We start from the raw sequence: 15017 nt of genomic DNA on the forward strand, positions 1-15017 counted from the left end.
TGCATTGCAGATAGACTTTTTACCATCTGAGCCACCAGGGAAGCTTTCTCCGTAGTGTCAACTACAAATTGGCACTTGCCATGGGCACTTGTCATCTACCTATCTACCTCTACAATGATTAAGTCATCTGCTGCTGTGGCTGCCGACCTTCCCTACCACCTGCAGAAATGAGGCACTTTATGCTTTGGTAGAGGAGGGGTGGAAACTGGCAGAATAGGTCTTAAGATGTTTTCAGGGGCTGATTTTATGAGCCCAATTCTTCAATCTCCCCATATCTAGAAAAACACTAAAATCCTTCATGATGACGATTGTTTCTCATGACTAGCAGAAGCCTCGTGAGACCAACAGAAACCTGAAAAAAATATGTGCTTGATTGCATATATTCCCCCTTCACCAAAATCACCTATATACTGTCCTTACCCCTAATCTCTTGGGAGCAGTTTCTCAGAGCTATCTGAGGTGCTGTCCCCCAGGGTACAGTCCTCATTTTGCCCCAAATAAAATTTAACTTGCAACTCACATGTTGCGCATTTTTTTAAGTCAACGTTAGAAAACTATGCATGCATGTACGTTTTTCTTTTCTTTTTTTTTTTTTTTTTTGCCATGCTGTGTGTTACATGGCATCTTAGTTTCTTGACCAGGGATTGAACTCACACTCCCTGCAGTGGAAGCTTGGAGTCTTAACAACTGAACCGCCAGGGAAGTCCCTGCATAAACATCTTGTATAGTCAATCCCTGTAAGTGCAACCTTGGTTTCTGAGTCTTTTGAGAATCTCTCCCTTAAACCTGGAGTCTGAGCCTCTGCCAGGGCACTGCCTGCCAGGAACAGATGACTCAGCTTGCTCTTCAAGGAGGAAAGCTCCTCCATCAGAGAGGCTGCAGGTCTCTACCTGCCCCTTCCAGCCCTGGGCAGGAATCTAGGATTGACCTCTGGATTGGCGCTGCTGACCCCTGAGGCTGACTTGGGGATGAAAAAGCAAGAGGACTTCTGAAAGCAAGTCCCTGCTTCTGAAAGGAAAGCCAATAAATAAAGTCTATGTCCAGCCTCACCTATCATCTCTTTCTTCCACTTCCCTTCTGGTCCCCTCGCTGGGTCAGCTTATGCTGGAAGGCTCCATGAAGAGAACACCCTAAAGGTAACCCAAGTGTGGGAAAGTGAGGGGCAGATAAAGGTGAGTTTTTCATCTTCCCTCTGCATTATTTTTACATTTTTTTTTATCCTTGAGATAAATCCTTTTCCCTTCATTCTTCCAGTCTTGCCTGGCAGCAGCCTCACCTCAAAATTCTCTTGGTAGGAATGGGCCTGTGACCTCTCCGCACCCACTCCCCTTCCCTCTATCAGTCAGACAGACTTTCATTGCAAATGGGCCCTGACCTCCCCTCCCTTCTGAGAGCCTGCTCCACCTGCCGGCTTTCTCATCTACACAAATAAGACACGTCCAGTGGGGCCCGTCTGTCTGCCAACTGGCTTTATTTTCTCCTTCTGCTTCCCGTCTGAACATCAGCTTCCTTCTTTCGCTTGTGTCCCCAGTGGTGGCAGCAGTGTCAGCGGGAACTCCCAGAGCTGACAGATGACAGGAGGGGATGCGGGGCAGCCACCAGCTTCCAAGGGCTGCACTTGCAGCCTCCCGACTCAGAGACACATGCTGGCTGCCCTCCACACGTTCAGGCACGCAGGTAAATCTACAGCTGGGATGAGCTGGGGCTCGGGGAATATTGGAACTCCAGTCATTAAGGAGTGCACAGACTAAAGCAGATGGGCAAGGAGCCAGAACTGACACAGACCAGCTGTAACCATCTAGGCCTGGCCCAGCTTTCCATCTTGGTCGGGGGTCTGCTTCCCTCCCACTCCTGAGCTGTCCCTCCAGCCTCAGCTGTTTCCACCAAGGAGGGGCAAAGGAAGGGGCTGTGTGGGAGGCCTGGGGCCCACAGGGGAAGGAAGGAAGGAAGGCCCACAGCACCTTCCTTTCACAAGGACACAAGGGCTGGGGAGAACTTTGGGATCCCCTCTTGACCTCTCTTGGAGAAAGAAATGGCAACCCACTCCAGTACTCTTGCCTGGAGAATCCCCATGGACCGAGGAGCCTGGTGGGCTACAGTCCACGGGGTCGCAAAGAGTCAGACACGACTGAGCGACTTCACTTTCACTTTCTTTCGCTTGACCTCTCTGCCTTTGGTGACTGAAGTTCCCCTTGAGAGCTGTTGACTAGATGAGAACACTTCTTGAGTGTAGCCTTGGAGGGGAGGGAGCCATAGAGAGGCTGAGGCTCCTGGTGATAAGAAGTGGCCCCTGTTGCCAAGGGGTCTTATCCTACCTCACCTTTGTTTCTGGGATTCTGAGCACCACCCCACTCATGCATTGAAGACCACTGCCAGAAGGGGCCTACTAGCCCAGACAGGATCCAGTCTCCCTTCCATACCACATCACCATGGCAACCATCACCTAAGAGACCCAAGTGCTGATGGAGGACCAACCCATGAGGACAGGGAAATATGCTCTGTTAATTCCAGGAACTTTGGGGGCAGGATTGTACTCCACCTACCAGGGTTGGGTGGGAAGATGAGAATAATGCCCTCCTCTACCATCTCCAGCAGTTCTCTGCCTCACATGGAAAAACTTGAACCTGGGCTTAGCAGACCCTTACAGATCTGATCCCTTCATACTGGGAGAGGCAGAGCTGGGATCCAGCTACCCAGGGTCTGAGAGCTACCTCCTGTCCTTGGCTCAGCTCTGATTAGAACCCTGAAGATTCTGGACAAAGGAACCCTGACTTTCAACTCTCTCTGTGACCCAGCATTTTCCTGCCCTGGGTTCTGAGGAAGCCTATCACCCTCTACTCCCCACCCTAGCATCTTCTGATGTCAGAGGCAAATGAGGCCAGATCAGAGGCACTGGGTGTCTATTTCCTGTCACTGCACCTGCTCCAGCTCTATGTCCCCTCGGGCTTGGGATGTTGCTGTTGCCATGCCAACAACAACATTCACTCTCAGAGGGGCTGTTACTGGGCTGCAGGCCCCTTTGTGCCAGCCTCAATATCACCAATAATATGACTTGCAGGAAGTGAAAGCCCATCCCCCAGGACCCTTTATTCCATATAAGAATCCCCCACTCTCCCAGCCTTAGTTTACTCATCTGCATGGTCCAATATGGGAACCTCTGTTTGCAGCCCTCCCCTGGGCTGCCCAGGACTCTTCACTCTCTCGGGCTCCTGGAGTACATAGTCAGAGATGTCTGTGACCAGTAGTAGCCATCAGGCTGCTTTGCTCAGAGGTGACTGTCCACAGCCCAGGGACACCAGCCTTTCTTGGTCCCTGTAACCAACCCTAACCTGTCAATACTCTTGTGCCCTGACACTGCCCCTTCTTTTTTCCCTTATGTCATGACCTTTTTAACTTAACCGTGGAGTGACCCTCCCTTAACCTTGACTCTAGAGTTGATTACTTCCTGCAGTGGTCTTCTCTCCTTTTCTTCCCACTAGTCTTCCTGCAGGTCTTACTAGTAGCCCAGAACCACCACCTGGTGAGAAGCTAGCTCCCCACCCCGCGTACCCCACCGCCTTCTGTCCAAGTAAGCAACAAAGCAGCGGACAGAGGAGGAGAGAGCCTCCTGGATGCCTTCTCCTGCGGGAATAGGGCCACAGCGTTCAAACCCTCCCACAGACATGCCATAGCTTCCACTGCTTCCGAGAGGCATGCTACCAGGAGGCATTGCTCTCCAACGGAACAGCAAGAGTGCAGCCCAGGGGAGAACTACTGTGAGGTGTGGGGCAGGGCTGCTATAGGGCCCAGGCAGGATGCTGCCAGGAGAAGCTGCTGCAGGGCTGGAGGGGTGCTGACAGCCAGGTACCTCCAGTAAGGTGCTGGGAGGGAGATACAAAGGCCGGAGAGAGAGGAGTCGCTGCTTGGATGGCCCTGAGAAGCTGAGTTACAGTCCAGGACCGGCTGGCCCCTCCTGAACTGGCTGCTCCTGAACTTGCAGGCTCTCTCTTCACCCAACTGACCCTACTCAACACTGCACCACATGACTCAGTACAGCCTGTTGTGAGGGGAGAGATGAAACTGGTCCCAGCCCTTGCCTGCAGGCCAATAAACTCCAGCCCTGACCCTGCTCTCTGCAAGGCTGCAGCGGTGGCCCCTCTGCCTGGCGCTCAGCCAGTCCGTCTCAGGTGAGACAGCGCCCCCCAACCTGCAGCTCTGGACCCCTCCTCTGTGCTCCTTCAACTCAGAGCCCTTCCTCCTGTTGGCCCCATAAGTTCAGAGCCCCGTCCCACCTGCCCCCTAGCCCTGAGCCTTGCCCACTCACTAATGCCCAGCTCTGAGTCCCACCCTTTGACAGGCCTCCAAAGCTGAGCTGTTTTCACCAACCTTCCCGACCTCTATCAACACCCCAACCCTCAACCTTGTCAGGCTGACCTTTAGCTTTGAGGTCTACCTTCCTCCCTCATGACCCTCCCCTTCAGGATTTCCCATAACCCTAACTCCCTGGCCCACCCCATCCCACTGTGAAGCAGTTCCTGTGCCTCTCCAGGTGGCAGAGATGTGACAGTTTCAGGTCGTGACATCCACACACAGGATGCTTTCCCCTTGGGGCAGGGGTGGGGACTTCGAAGAGGACCTGTCCCCCAGCAGATGTGTCACCGCACTTCCCTAGGCAGCCCTGCTCTGCTCCCAGACCTGGGCCACCTGACCATCCCAGAGGACAACCACTTCCCACTCCACTCCTGGTGACCATCACCCCTCCAACTCCCCCCCAAAATGTGAGTGTCTGCCCACACCTGCCTGCTCCGGGTGGTGGAGTCAGGAATGGGCATAGTGGCTGAGGCCAGTGAGACAGACAGCCAGCCCCTGCCACAGTCCAGAATTCACAGGGCTCCCCATCTGCCACTCTTCTTTCACTTTCTCTTCCAGAGGAAACCCTGTCCCACCTTCTCCTGCCAAGGCAGTGACTGTTTCAAAGGATAGAGTGCCCTGAGGGCCTGCACTTCTGTGAGGTGGGGCCCCAGAGTGCGCCAAGGTCGAGCGCTGCCCTCCCTTAGAACTGCAGGCCTCCTCCTGCCTGGACAGAGGGGGGTCAGCAGCTGAATCTGCCTGGAGCTAGACCTGCTGGGGACCAGGCTGCTGGACCCCCCTTAGCTCCACATAATGCTGAAATCCAGGATAGCAGCTGGAATCCTCCAAGTTCTCATGACATGCCCCCTTGTTTCTGATTGCCTTGTATGTTCTCTGGGGACTGGCTGGCTGGGAGCCAGCAGCCCAGTGAAGTTCAGCTCAGCCCACAGTCCCACTTAACTTTTCTTTTTCAATATTTATTTATTTGGCTGCATCTGGCCTTAGTTGTGGCATGTGGCATCTAGTTCCCTTACCAGGGATTGAATCCTGGCCCCCTGCATTGGGAGCATGGAGTCTTAGCCACTGGACTACCAGGGAAGTCCCCCCACTTAACATCTTTTGCCTCTGTGAATGGGGTCAAAGGCAAGGGGAGGATGAATAGTCCCATCTTTTCTTGTAGCTGAAACAATCCAGCTCAGGCCACACTGCCGGGTGCAGCCAGGCCTGCATGACAGGGACCCCCAGATGGCACAGGACTGTGGCTCAGCACAGCTACCAAGAGTGCTGCCAAGCCTCTGCCTGTGGCAGCTGCCTCCAGCTGGATTGGAACCTCCATTTCAATGGGGCAGCACCAGGGGCTGCCAGGAGCCCCCTGCATGGGACCCTGGCTGGGGCTGCTGCCCCTCCGCTCCGCCCTGCTCCTGATCCTGCTCCTCTAGCTAGGCCAGGCTGAGTCAGGGAGCAGCAGGCAGAAAGACCCTTTAGGCCCTGGAAGTTGCCAGGCCCACCGCCAGCTCTGATTCCTGTGACTCTATCTTTTGTGAAAGGGATTTATCAAGCCTGCAGCTCTGTGCTAGAGGTTCCCAGGGCCTAGGCCTGAACCTGATGCCCTCCAAAGGGGCAGGCTGGAGTTTTGCCTGGTAAAACAGAACAATCTCCTGTTTGATCCCCATCAAGTGCGAGGACCCCAAAGTCCCGCAGGAGCAGATTTTTTTTATCTGTCAAAGGTGCCCAGTCCTGGGACTTCCCTGATAGTCCAGTGATTAAGACTCTGCCCTTCCAGTGCTGGGGGTGCAAGTGTGATTCGTGGTTGGGGAACTAAGATTCCTCTGTGCTGCCAAAAAAAAAAAAAAGCAGAAGCGAAAAAAAAGTTCTCGTCCCTGTCCACTTTTCCCTGATCCTCCCCAGACTTTGACACAAAGAGCGGGGCTGGAATTGGGGTTCCCCTGATTTCCTGAAGTGACCTCAGCCCTCTTTATCTCGAAGGGTCTGAATCAATCCCCTTTCCCCTCGTTCTCAAGCCAGCTTTGAAACCGAATTCAAATAAACTTGAGCTCCATTTGTGCTATGGATATTTCCAGGGAAAGAAAATTGGGAAGAAGTTACTTTTTCTGGAAGAGATTTACTTATTCAAACCGGTCACTAGGGCAGCAACTCTGAGCTTAGGGAAAAAGGATGGGGACTGGACTAGAAGTCACACGGTCACTTCTTCCCCAGCACTGACCCTTCAGTTTGGGTCAGAGCTTAAGAGAAAAAGTATTCATTAAGATAACTCACTAAGTCAATAAACATGTTCTCAGGGTCAATTTGTGTGCCAGAAACTACACTGGGGTGATAAGGAAAAGATACAGCCTGTCCTCAGGGAGCTTATAGCTTAGTGAAGTGGCCAATAGGCTGGAAGAGACTGGTCCTGGACAGCCTAATCTGAGCTGGCCCTTCTGTCCATCTAGAGCAGCCTCCTTATCTTAGGTGGAGAAGGGCAGGCCCCCAGGGAGGAAAGCCTTGCCCAGTGGCCAGTGAATCAGGGGAAAGGGCTGGAAAACAACAAAGAGCAGGCTCAGGCTGTCGTGAGAGCTGAACGGGGCCCCCTTCCCTTGATGTCTCTCCTCCCGAGAAGGAGAGAGGATGGGGCCTCAGCACAGGCGCTGCACACGAACACGGTCACACCCTTGACAGCGCACGTTGCCTCCCTTTTCCCCACACAGCCCCATGAGGCAGGCAGGACGGGCTGGACCCCTCACACACCCCTGCTGAGGCTAAGCGAGGACGTGCGGCTGCGCGTGGCAGCGTCCGTAGCATGGAAGTTGGAGCCACACGTTTCAGTTGCGAGACCTTGATCAGAATGCTTAACCTCTCTGCGTCTCAGTTTCTCCACCTGGAAAATGTCACTGTGGTACCTCACAGTGCTGTTCTCCCTGAAGCTAGGACAGGACAGGCCCCTGGGGAGGAAGTGTTCCAGTAGAGGCCAGTGTTGGCCTGCCTGGAGGGCAAGGAGCTGAGGATGAAACTGAGAAAACGTTTTCCCTTAAGGTGACCGTCTTCCTTCCGGGTCCTGGACGAGGAACTCTGGCCGCTTGAGGGCTGAGGATGTCGAGGGCAGTCCTTAGGAAAAGCTTTCCAGAATAGGGAGTCGAGGGTACCACAGGACTTAAGGAGTTAACAGGGGGCAGGGTGGAGGGCAGCCCCCTCCACCCCCACATGGGCACAGCATGCTGGGACTTGCAGGCTGGCTGACCTTCGTGCGGCATAGGGGCTGCTGGGAAATGTAGTCATTGACCGGGTCCGGCCGAGGTTCCGCACACCCAGCAGCGGTGACAGCTCGGGAGGTAGGCGGCAAGAGCAGGGGGCCGGGAGTGAGTGCGGAGCAGGGAAGCCAGGGCAGGGCTGGGCAGGAGGGACTGGGCAAGCTGAGGGCTGGGTGCCCTGTCCTGAGGCTGTCAGAACCGGACACCTCCGGCCTTTGGCTGATGCAATGTGGCCTGCTGGGCTGTGGGAGGGCCAAGGAGTAACGGGACACTTGCCCATCTCCAAGGAAAGAGTGACCGGACTGGGAGTCCTGGTCCAGAATGAGACACTCCCTTCCCGAGATACATGCAGATACACCCCTGACACCTCCCAGACAGCTGCTAGCAGAACTAACACTGCTCCCCCGAAAGGGAGGCAGAGCCCCCATCCTGGAGCCATAAAGACCGTATCCACCTCTCTGGTAACGGGACAGGGCACCGCACATCCAGCAAGTAGACTGGACCCCACTGAGGAGTGACTGGATGCCCTTCAGGACAGAGGACGGCAGAGCAAATTGCATTTCCCACCAGAGGGAAAGGATGGCAAAGGCGGAGAGGGAGGGAGAGGATGGGGCCTCCTCCAGCAGAGCCCGTCCTCCCTGCCTGTGGTCCTCAGAGGCAACTCCATCACATCCCGGGTGACGTGTTGACCTAAAAAGCCTCCCTTCTGCCCTTCCCCAGGGCGTGTCCGCTCAGCAGGGGCCGGCATGGACCAGTCAGTGGCCATCCAGGAGACCCTGGCTGACGGGGAATATTGCGTCATCATATCCTTCCCTGCAGCCTGCAACTCCCAGCCCCAGGGCCTCCCTCCCTGGGCTTGGGAATTGGAATGGCAGGTGCCTACGTGTCTTTCTGGTTGCCTCCCTCTCTCTTTGCCATAGGGCTGGACAACCCTATGGGGAGGGGGGGGCGCGGAAACCAGTACTTACTAAGCACTCAGTTCTGGACTCTCTGCCTTGTGCTTTAAATACTCAGTTATCCTCCCACCCCCTGTGAAGCTGGGGGTTGTTATCCCCATTTCGCAGATGAGGAAGGGTCAGAGAGGTGAAGTGACCTGCCCAGGGTCGCACAGTAAACCTGCATGGGTGAGGGCAGGGCAAGCCAGGGCAAGGCTCGTGGGGCGGGCTGGGTTGGGCGAGGGCTGGAAGCAGGCTTCCTTTCCGTTTGCCTTGACCCTGAGCGGCAGGCGGTGCAAGGTGTGCTGTGTGAGGGCGACCGCAGGCAGAGCCGCCTCCTGGGACTTGTGCGCTACCGTCCGGGGCGTGGTGGCCAGGAACACGCGTAAGTGATGGGGTTGGGCCTTGCCTGTCTGGCCCTGGGGTTTATTGTTTTCCATCGTCCCTCCAGCTGGATTTCAAACCCTTTAGGACAGAGTCTGAGGCTTCTAAAGTAATTATAATAATGATAGTTAATAGTTTCTGAATACTATATGCCCAGCCCTATGTATTATTAGCTCCTATAGTCCTCAAAATTTGATGAGAAACTTCTTGAGGTTAACATACTGCTCCAGATCTTGAACCCTGTGGCCTGACTGTCTTGGATTCAAATCCAAGCTTTGTTACCTCTTGAGCAAACCTCAATGTGTCCAAACTGAAGATTAAAATGAGTTACTGCATATAAAGTAGTTAAAATGCTGTGAAGCACAGTAAAAAGGGCTCCATAAATGTTGCAAGTAACACCCACCTATTACTCAGAAACAGCGAGAATAATGATCAAAAAGCCAAAAAGTGACCCTCAGGGTCTCAGATCTGGGAAGGAGGAGCCTTAGACATTTTTGAACCCATCACCCTTCCTTTACAGATGGAAAAGCTGAGGTTCAGGGAGGGAGCGGAGGAGGCGAGGATTGCCCTGTTCTTGTCACACACAGTGCTGGAATGCACAAGGGGGCGATTATGCATGGAGTTTACGAACAAAGCGGGGTTCCCCAAAGTGAGGCAAGTTCAGCCTTGATGACCCATCCGTCTCTGCTGGGCACCATGTGCAGAGAGGCCTGAGCACAGCCCCAGGGCCCAAGGAGGAAACGTGAGCCGAACACCCTGAGGCTTCCACGGCGGACTGAGGGGCGGCCACGTGCCCCCTATCCTCACTCTGCTTCCTGCCCTCAGTCTCTTCCTGTATACGCACCGGAGGATGGCCATTACCGGGGACGACGTCTCCTTGGACCAGATTGTGCCAGTCACTCGGGATTTCACGCTGGAAGAAGGTGCCACAGTGCGCGGGAGGGGATGATCCCTCTCCTTGGGGCTCCCAGGTCATTTCTGCCCTTGTTGGGGGTGGGGTGGTGGGAGCAAGGATGATGCTCAACGGCTCAGGGCCTTTTCCTTTCCCTCCCTGCAGTGACCCCGGATGGTGAGCACTACATTCTTGGTGAGTGGTTCTTTCAGTCTAAATTGGGTCCACAGGCACAGGATCTGCAAAGAGAGGAGTGGGGTGAAGAAGAGCACCCTCTGATCACCTCACTGTGGCACACAAGACCCTGTAGGATTAGCCCCGCTCATCAATCCAGTCACTCTCTTCGCTGCTTGCTGAACTTGGAACCCTCTGCTTTCCAAGCACCTTACACATGACAAGTTTTCACCACGGAGCCCCTGCACATGCAGCTCCCTCCTCCTCAATGCCCTCACTCCTTCAGGGCTTTACTTCACACTCAATTTCCCCAGAAAGCCTTTGTTGAACTTCTGAGATTGTCTGTATCCTGAAAGTGGACCTCACACACGTTCGTTTTTCTCATCCTTGCCTTCACATTCTCTGTCATTCTCTGTCATTCACAATGATTTAATTATTTATGTGCTGTGCCAAGTCACTTCAGTCATGTCAGACTCTTTACTATGTAGCCCACCAGGCTCCTCTGTCCATAGGATTCTCCAGGCAAGAATACTGGAGTGGGTTGCCATGCCCTCCTCCAGGGGATCTTCCTGACCCAGGGATCAAACCTACGTCACTTAAGTCTCCTGCATTGGCAAGTGGGTTCTTTACCACTAGCGCCACCTGGGAAGCCCCTAATTATCTATAGTGACCTGTTTAATATCTATCTTCTTTGCTAGACTGTTCAGTTCAGTTGCTCAGTCATGTCCGACTCTTTTTTACCCCATGGACTGCAGCACGCCAGGCTTCCGTGTCCATCACCAACTCCTGGAGCTTGCTCAAACTCACATTCGTCAAGTCGGTGATGCCATCCAACCGTCTCATTCTCTGTCGTCCCCTTCTCCTCTTGCCTTCAATCTTTCCCAGCATCAGGGTCTTTTCCAATGAGTTAGTCCTTCGAATCAGGTGGCCAATATATTGAAGCTTCAGCTTCAGCATCAGTCCTTCCAATGAATATTCGGAACTGACTTCCTTTTGGATGGACTTGTTTGATCTCCTTGCTGTCCAAGGGACTCTCAAAAGTCTTCTCCAAAAAATAAAAAAAAAAAGAGTCTTCTCCAACACCATGGTTCAAAAGCATCAGTTCTTTGGCACTCAGCTTTCTTTATGGTCCAACTCTCACATCCATACATGACTACTGGAAAAACCACAGCTTTGACTAGATGGACCTTTGTTGGCAAAGTAGTGTCTCTGCTTTTTAATATGCTGTCTAGGTTCATCATAGCTCTTCTTCCAAGAAACAAGCATCTTTTAATTTCATGGCTGTAGACACCATCTGCAGTGATTTTGGAGCCCAAAGAAATAAAGTCTGTCACTGTTTCTGTTGTTTCCCCATCTACTTGCCATGAAGTGATGACTTGATCCCATGATCTTAGTTTTTTGAATGTTGAGTTTTAAGCCAGCTATTTCACTCTCCTCTTTCACTTTCATCAAGAGGTTCTTTAGTTCCTCTTCGCTTTTTTTTTTTTTCCCGCTAGACTATAGTCACAGTAGTGAAGTAGTAGTCATAACAAAAATATTGATAATAGAAATGAATAATTGATCAATGATAATCTTAGCCAGGTACTATGCTAAGAGCTTTACACACATCAGGTGGTGATTTCCTCACAATTCTATGGGGTCATCATTGCTTTCATTCCTATTTTATGGATGAGGTAATGGACACCCAGAGAAATTAAGTAATTCAGTAAGTGGTGGGACCAGGATTCAAACTCGGACTACAGACCCTGGAGCCCACACTCTTGATGAGTCTGCTAGATTGCTCCTACTTATTCACTAGCTCAGCACGTGTTTTGGGTGCTCAGGTGATGCTGTAAGTCAGACATCATCCACAGTCTGATCCCTTCAGCATGGTATTCCCAGTGCCTAGCATGTCCCTGGCACAGTCAGGGAAACTGACTCACAGACAGCTGCTCTGTCCACCTCTGTGTGCTTTTCATTCCACTTGGGAGGTGGTGGTGGGGTGGGGGAGTGGGTAGACTATAGTTCGAGAACTTGGTCTCTACTGTCCCCATCCAGGAGGCTGTGGCAAGGCTTACTGGCTTTTCAGAGCCTAGGTCCAGCCCCTCTTGTAGACTGAGGGTGATGTTAATTTGGAGCTGGGGGTACAAAGGGCTCCCTATTGTCCCACCAACAGTCATTGCTGCTGCTGCTGCTAAGTCGATTCAGTCGTGTCTGACTCTGCGTGACCCCATAGACGGCAGCCTACCAGGCTCCTCCGTCCCTGGGATTCTCCAGGCAAGAACACTGGAGTGGGTTGTCATTTCCTTCTTCAATGCATGAAAGTGAAAAGTGAAAGTGAAGTCACTCAGTCATGTCCGACTCTTCACAACCCCATGGACTGCAGCCTACCAGGCTCCTCCGTCCATGGGATTTTCCAGGCAAGAGTACTTGGAGTGGGGTGCCATTGCCTTTTCCGAGCAACAATCATTAAGTTGACCTATAAGTCAATTGCTTAAGGGTCAAAGGGGCTTTGGGAGCTTGGGCTGCTGACACTCCATTCTGGGGGCTCCAGCCCAAAGATGCACCTTAGCATCTCAGAAGCCAAGAGCTCATGTCCGGCTTCCCCTGCACAGGTTCAGATGTCACCGTCCAGCTGGACACAGCAGAGCTCAGCCTCTTATTCCAGCTCCCCTTTGGTTCACACACCAGAATATTCCTCCAGGAAGTCGCCAGGGCCTGTCCAGGTAGGTGAGACCCCAGGCTCCCCGTGGCAGGGGGGAGGGAAGGGGTGGCTGGGCATTGACCTCCCCACCACCAGTTGACTTTGCACACTTTGAACTCACACTCCACAATTTCTGTGCCCTCTTAAAGCTATTGGCATGAGGCCACAGTGCCCCCAGGTCACCAGCTGGCCACGGTGTTTGCATTTCTGTTTTCGCCTTTCTGGATCTGAGTTTTAACTCCAGCAGGGCCCCTTTGCCCTCCTCGCTCTGAGCAGGGCTGAACGGGGTAAGGTGTGATTCTGATACAGAGTCTTCTGTAAATTAGCAAGATCAGCAGCTTCTGGAGGCCCATCTTCCCTCTCTCTGCCAATGACAACTAGAACCAAGGCAGGTCTGCCCTTGAATCCTGTGCCCCACTGCAACTGAGAAAATGGTCTAGCTTTGCATTAGCAGGGAGAGGTTAGTGGCCTCTAGGGGAGAATTTGTTTAGACTAGGAGATTAGCCAGGCAGGTAAAGGAGAGTTCTGTTCAAAGCAGATGATCAGTCAGAGAGCATGCAAATTCGAGCCACCAGGTGCTAGAGCTTGGCTGTTTACCCAGCACTGCTACTTCTTTCTTTTCTAGCCAGCATCTTTGTTCTGCAGAAATGGCGGGGGTGGAGGGGGGAGGGGGAGGGCTCCCTTTCTATTGCGGTCTCATCACGGAGCCTGAATGTCTGGCCCCTCCACCTTCGTTTGCCTGGTGTGCAGGAAGTGGACTGACTGGATGCAAACAGGGGAGTGTGCAAAAAAGAAACAGAATTCTAGAGCCTTGAGTGCTGAGTTAAAGGACTGATTATCTAAGCAACAGGAAACTCATCTCCAAACCTTCAACTAATAAGGATACCTTGTTTTATGATTATCATTGGTAGTTGTATGAGAAGCAATAATACTTTATAGTTCTTGATTGATACCTTTGCCTGCATAAACACAAAAAGCCTTCAGTATATCTGCAGCAAAAATGAATTCTTTAGAAGATAAATGCTCTGATAGAACACTGAGCAAAGGAGATGGATAGTGCACAAAAGAATACAAATGAACAATATCTTGAAGAAAAAGAAAAAGAAAGTATTTGATAAGGTTTATTTTAAAAAGTAATAATAGCCATAACAGTCAAGAGTATGGACTTTGAAGCTATACGACCTCTTGCATTTGAAACCTGTCTTTGCTGGTCCTTAACCGTGGGCAACCACGGTTGGTTGCCCTTGCTGGTCCTTAACTTTGGGCAAACCACCTCACCTCTCTGAACCTTGGTTTTGCAGACATTTTCTTTTCCTTCCAGCTTTTTGAAAAAATATTTATTTGGCTGCACTGGTCTTAGTTGTGGCACCCTGGACCTTTCATCTTCATTGCAGCCTGTGGGATCTAGTTCCCTGACCAGGGATGGAACCTGGGCCCCCTGTGTTGGGAGCATTGAGTCCTAGCCACTGGACCACCAGGGAGGTCCCTCCCTTTCTTCCAGTTTTATTGAACTCTAGTTAACGTACAGCATTGTGTAAGTTTAAGGTGCACAGCATAATGACTGGACTTACATACCTCATGAAACGATATCCACAATAAATTTAGTGAACATCCATCATCTCATATAGGTATAAAATTAAAGACATAGACAAAAGTATATTTTCCTCATGATGAGAACTCATGATTTGCTCTCTTAACAACTTTCATATATAACACACATTAGTGTTAGTTAGATGTATCGTGTTGCACATTATATTTCTGTGTGTGCTCAATCACTAAGTCATGTCCAACTCTTTGCAACCCCATGGACTGTAGCCTGCCAAAGTCCTTCTGTCTATGGGATTTCCCAGGCGCGAATACTTGAGTGGGTTGCCATTTTCTTCTTCAGGGGATCTTCCCGACCCAGGGCTCGAACCTATGTCTCCTGCATTAGCAGGTAGATTCTTTACCACTGAGTCACCAGGGAAGCCCCATCATATTCCTAGTACTTAATTATCCTGTAACTGGAGCTTTAGACCTTTTGACTACCTTCATGTAATCCCCCCCCCCCCCCCCCCCCCGGCATGTTACCCCTCCCTCTGGTGACCACAAATCTGACCTCTTTTTGAGTTTGCTTGATTGATTTCTATATGTAAAGAATATCTCCCTAGGAATTCCCTGGTGATTCAGTAGTTAAGACTCTGAGGTCCACTGTAGAGGGCCTGGGTTTGATCCCATGGACTGCAGAGCAAGGCAAAAAAAAAAAGGGAATATCCTCGGGCTTCCCTGGTGGTTCAGTGGTTAAGGATCTGCCTTGCAATGCAAGGGACACAGATTCAATCCCACATGCCTTAGGGCAACTAAGCCTGGCACCACACTACTGAGCCTGCCTACTC

The 15017-nt window shown here is 51.9% G+C and overlaps 1 protein-coding gene across 1 annotated transcript in view; it reads left to right on the top strand.

Annotated features, from left to right (window-relative positions):
* The first annotated feature begins 7564 nt into the window (after positions 1-7564).
* Positions 7565-15017, top strand: part of INPP5B (inositol polyphosphate-5-phosphatase B) — a 54856-nt gene continuing 47403 nt past the window's right edge. Inside the window, 6 exon segments of the mRNA XM_043461848.1 lie at positions 7565-7655; positions 8295-8377; positions 8800-8894; positions 9719-9816; positions 9951-9980; positions 12554-12664. Of these exon segments, the coding sequence (XP_043317783.1) occupies positions 8321-8377; positions 8800-8894; positions 9719-9816; positions 9951-9980; positions 12554-12664 (391 nt within the window). The 5' untranslated portion in view covers positions 7565-7655; positions 8295-8320.

The sequence above is a fragment of the Cervus canadensis genome, chromosome 2, assembly GCF_019320065.1.
Source record: "Cervus canadensis isolate Bull #8, Minnesota chromosome 2, ASM1932006v1, whole genome shotgun sequence".
Classification (NCBI taxonomy): Eukaryota; Metazoa; Chordata; class Mammalia; order Artiodactyla; family Cervidae; genus Cervus; species Cervus canadensis.